Raw genomic sequence first — 3,724 nt, 5'->3', positions numbered from 1 at the left:
AGCTTGATAAGTGAAACTTAGACTCGAGCTCGTTTATTAAACAAGCTTAGTTTTAGTCCCAAGCTCGATTAACCTCCTGTCGATGCACTCTTGACGCACCTACAAATAATACAAACATGTTTTGATGTTTCCTAAAATAATATTCTGTACAGCCAAATTAGCAACTTTAAGAAACTTTTGACTTTTCTATATTAGCTTTTAGTATTAGTAGTCAGTGGGAATCCTATGTATTGACTTTCAAAAATCAAAGTAGGTCTTCTGCTAGTAAACAAAGCTTCACGAATACGCATAACTCACTGGTACCACACAACAAGAATGACTCAATAAATCACACAAAAAGTCGTACCTCTATTTTGTCTACAATATGTACTGACAATGTATGTAATCATACCAACAAACTAAAATAACACAATACATACAAACAAAATATATTAATAATCATCCAAAAATGTTTTATTTTTTTTTTTCAAAATAATCAGAATATGAGGATTGCATTTAGAGTTGTAAAGCCAAAAAAGCATACTATAAAAAGGCAGACCAATAATCAAAAAGCACCTTTTTTCATAAATATTTTGATTCTCTACTGTTTCAAATTCACGGACAGAATTTACCAAAATGCCCATATTTCCATAATTAAATTTAACAAGTTTGAATTAACAAACACCTACAAGTTACCTTCATTATCATGAGACGCATCCGAGTGAATGATAACCCGAGCTCCAGAAGCAAGCCTGTTAAAATAGTATTAACAATATCAAACAACATGAAATAAATAAATTGTTTTTTTAATATTAGTCTATAATTTATATTTGGAAATCAGATCATAACTTAACTTTCTTCGATTTTGACCATGTTTTCTTCTCTGAATGATTCCAATCGACCCGATTGTTTCTTGGAAGAAGATGGGTCGGTTATTCGCTTGCTACTGCCATTGGACGGGCACGGGGATACGATTCGTGAACTGGGGCCTGCTTCAGATGAGATCCGTGGGCCCTCTGAAACAGGTGATCTCATTGGTTCGTGTCTCGGGTGTTTACCGAATGACGGTTTGAGTGATTTTGGTATGCATTTTGTTCGTGTTGTAGTTTCGTCTTTATCTAAAATTGAATCACCATTAAGTGTCCTGCATTTTAAATCCCTTTTTGTTAAAATGATATAAGTGAGTTCAAAACTGTGACAATAACACCTTCATAAACGAACTGAACATTCAGTTAAGTGTTCATTATGTTCACTTATTAACTATTATTACAAATGAACATGAACAAAATTTTCCAAACGAACAAACGCAGACAAGAAAACACTGTTCGTTTAATTGTTCTGTTTGATTGCATGTTCAATTAAAGTTAAACGAACGAACACGAACAAACATCGTTTGTGTTCGTTCGGTTCGTTTATAAGAAAAACTAACCTGTCACCATTGAAGGAAGATGATCTTTTTAGAATACCAGCGCCTTCTTCCTTAAGTATTTTGGTTTCAACTATACTGCCACTAAAGTATTCTTTATCTTCTAATCTCATACTCATAAATCTTGGATTGTCTGGCAAACAATCGAGCTCACCCAACATAACAGATGTTGAAAATAAAGGCGAGGGAAACTTTGAATCTGAGAATCTTGGTTTATAAGACGGGATTAAGCCAAAGCTATGATCTTTGACCGATATTGACCCGCAAGAAATCAGTTGCATTAACATATCTGTAGCACGAAGCTTTGAGTTGACCGGGGCTTGACTTTCTTCCAGTCTTTTAGAACTGGTATACTTGCTAGCGTCAGCTTTGATTAACGACTCCAAAGTCTCAGTTTTAGATGAGCATGTGCTCGATGAACACGGAGGGGACGGATCGATTTGAATTTCAGGATTACTTTTAGCGCACGGGCTTAACGACTCCAGTGCCATGTCATAAGTTGAAACGCCACGTGTGCAAGTTTCTCGGGCTTTATTATTAGCTTTCGTGGTTTCTTCTGTTTGTGTGGAAGCATCAGCAAGGCCATCGGTTTTGTAGATTTTGTATTCTGTTAAACTAAGACAGCCGTTTGACGCTGTACTCTTTGTTAATCTAGACTCTGGTGACACACCAGATGAACTAGAAAGCCTAACGGGAGGCGACAACTCATCATCTTGAGAGTTTTTAGTATCTCTTCCACTCATGCTTGTTGATGATGATGAATCGTCTTGACTTCTCGCAGATGGTGGTTCTGGTAATAGTTTTAGTTTCTGCAGTTTTACATCAGGCACGAAACGACCTGCAATTTTTATAATAATTTATAATAAAACCTTCAAACTTGTAAAACACCAAAAAACTACTCAATTTTTCAAGTTTAAAACTATTCAAGAACCTGAATTAGACTCTTCAACAAGCTCAGAACCTTTAAGAACATATTCATTTCCATTAGCAGGAAGAATTAGGTCATCTTCACAAAGATCATGCCAAACAAACCCATTTTTGTAGCTCCTGCATCAGCAAGCAAATCAAAATCCACATTCATCAACCAGATGTATAAAAATAGTGAAGACAGCAATTAATCAGAATTAGTCGGGATTAATCGGATTAGAATTTGTATGTAAGTTTTCAAATATACACATATATATACAAAAATTTTATATATAAATATTTAAATTTTGACTGATTTTGATCAAATAGCGATTAATCGGCGACTAGGCGCAATTTTTACAACAACAAAGCTAGAAATTAAAGAGAAATAACCTCTTGCAAGACCACGAATACAACGAAGCCATGCCTCTTCCTCTCAAAACATTAAGCTTGTCAATCACATCTACAACAACAGTTTCCACAATCAAAATTAACTATTTCACCAAAACACAAACCACATTGAATACGACATGTACACACCATACCTCTCAAATAAAGACCTTCAGGAGAACTAAGAGACACTTCAATAAAGTGAGGATGTTCAAGCTGCCTATTCCTACACAAATAATAAACAACCGGCACCTTCCGGCTCTTCGGCTGCACGTCCGTCTCCTGCACGGTGTCCGGATCGGGCTGGCGCCGCTGCTGGTACCTGGGAGACCTCTCCTTCCATACTTTAGCCCTGTCAGGACTCAATTGCCCGTACTTCCTCACTCGCCCGTCCATCGAAAGTTCGAAACCCTAGCTAACTAATAATAAAATGTTTGTTCAATTGTTCTAATTCTAAACTCCAATTGTGCAATCTGATTAAGGAAAACGGTAATTAGATGAATCAGATCTACAGTTAATTAGTGTGAATACATGAAATCAAAGGATGTGTAACAATAACAAGACAGAATATGAAAAAAATAATAAAATTGGATGAATAATAATAATAATAATAATAATAGATTTGGTAGGGAAGGTGGAGTGAGTAAACGTTAATAATAAATTAAAAAAGAGAGAAAAGTGTTGAAAACTGACCGACTGACAATAATTAAAGATAAAACATCTTTTTATTAATTTACAGTGTACAGTTAATAAGCTAAAAGTAAGCGAATGAGCAGTGTCACCTGAAGAATTAGCAACGACTGGTGTAATTACTGAAGTAGGTGAAGACGTAGGGTTAAGATAGCGACGGATCTGGTGAGATGTAGGTTTCGAGAAACGGTGAAAGTGACAGACGGTGGCAGTAGTAGACGGCGGAGATACGGTGGTGGTGGTGGTGGAGATGCTTTTAGCTTTTTTATATTTACATTTTCCAATCGACGATGCTACACTAGCTAGAGAGTAGAGACAAGTGTGAAGTGAGAG

General features: G+C 36.1%; 1 protein-coding gene across 1 annotated transcript; it reads right to left on the bottom strand.

Annotated features, from left to right (window-relative positions):
* Nucleotides 1-492: 492 nt before the first annotated feature.
* LOC143593777 (protein SOSEKI 3-like) lies at nt 493-3,274 on the bottom strand. The gene is made up of 6 exons (XM_077073290.1): nt 2,857-3,274; nt 2,705-2,774; nt 2,337-2,452; nt 1,409-2,243; nt 834-1,123; nt 493-731 (listed from the first exon to the last, which is right to left on the bottom strand). Exons 1-6 carry the CDS (start codon nt 3,095-3,097, stop codon nt 640-642), a joined length of 1,644 nt encoding a protein of 547 aa, XP_076929405.1. The 5' UTR covers nt 3,098-3,274; the 3' UTR covers nt 493-639.
* Nucleotides 3,275-3,724: the final 450 nt, after the last annotated feature.

This window comes from Bidens hawaiensis, unplaced genomic scaffold (genome assembly GCF_021521415.1).
Source record: "Bidens hawaiensis isolate Kalapana, Puna unplaced genomic scaffold, B.hawaiensis_p1.1 tig00042753_1, whole genome shotgun sequence".
Classification (NCBI taxonomy): domain Eukaryota; kingdom Viridiplantae; phylum Streptophyta; class Magnoliopsida; order Asterales; family Asteraceae; genus Bidens; species Bidens hawaiensis.
This window is presented reverse-complemented; position numbering and strand designations above follow the sequence as displayed.

Excerpts from the sequence above, each read along its gene's own strand:
- LOC143593777 (XM_077073290.1), bottom strand. The coding sequence starts at position 3,097 with ATGGACGGGCGAGTGAGGAAGTACGGGCAATTGAGTCCTGACAGGGCT. Across the intron at positions 2,775-2,856 it reads TGAAGGTCTTTATTTGAGAG|ATGTGATTGACAAGCTTAAT; the intron begins GTATGGTGTGTA and ends CTGTTGTTGTAG. Across the intron at positions 2,244-2,336 it reads TGTTGAAGAGTCTAATTCAG|GTCGTTTCGTGCCTGATGTA; the intron begins GTTCTTGAATAG and ends TAAAAATTGCAG.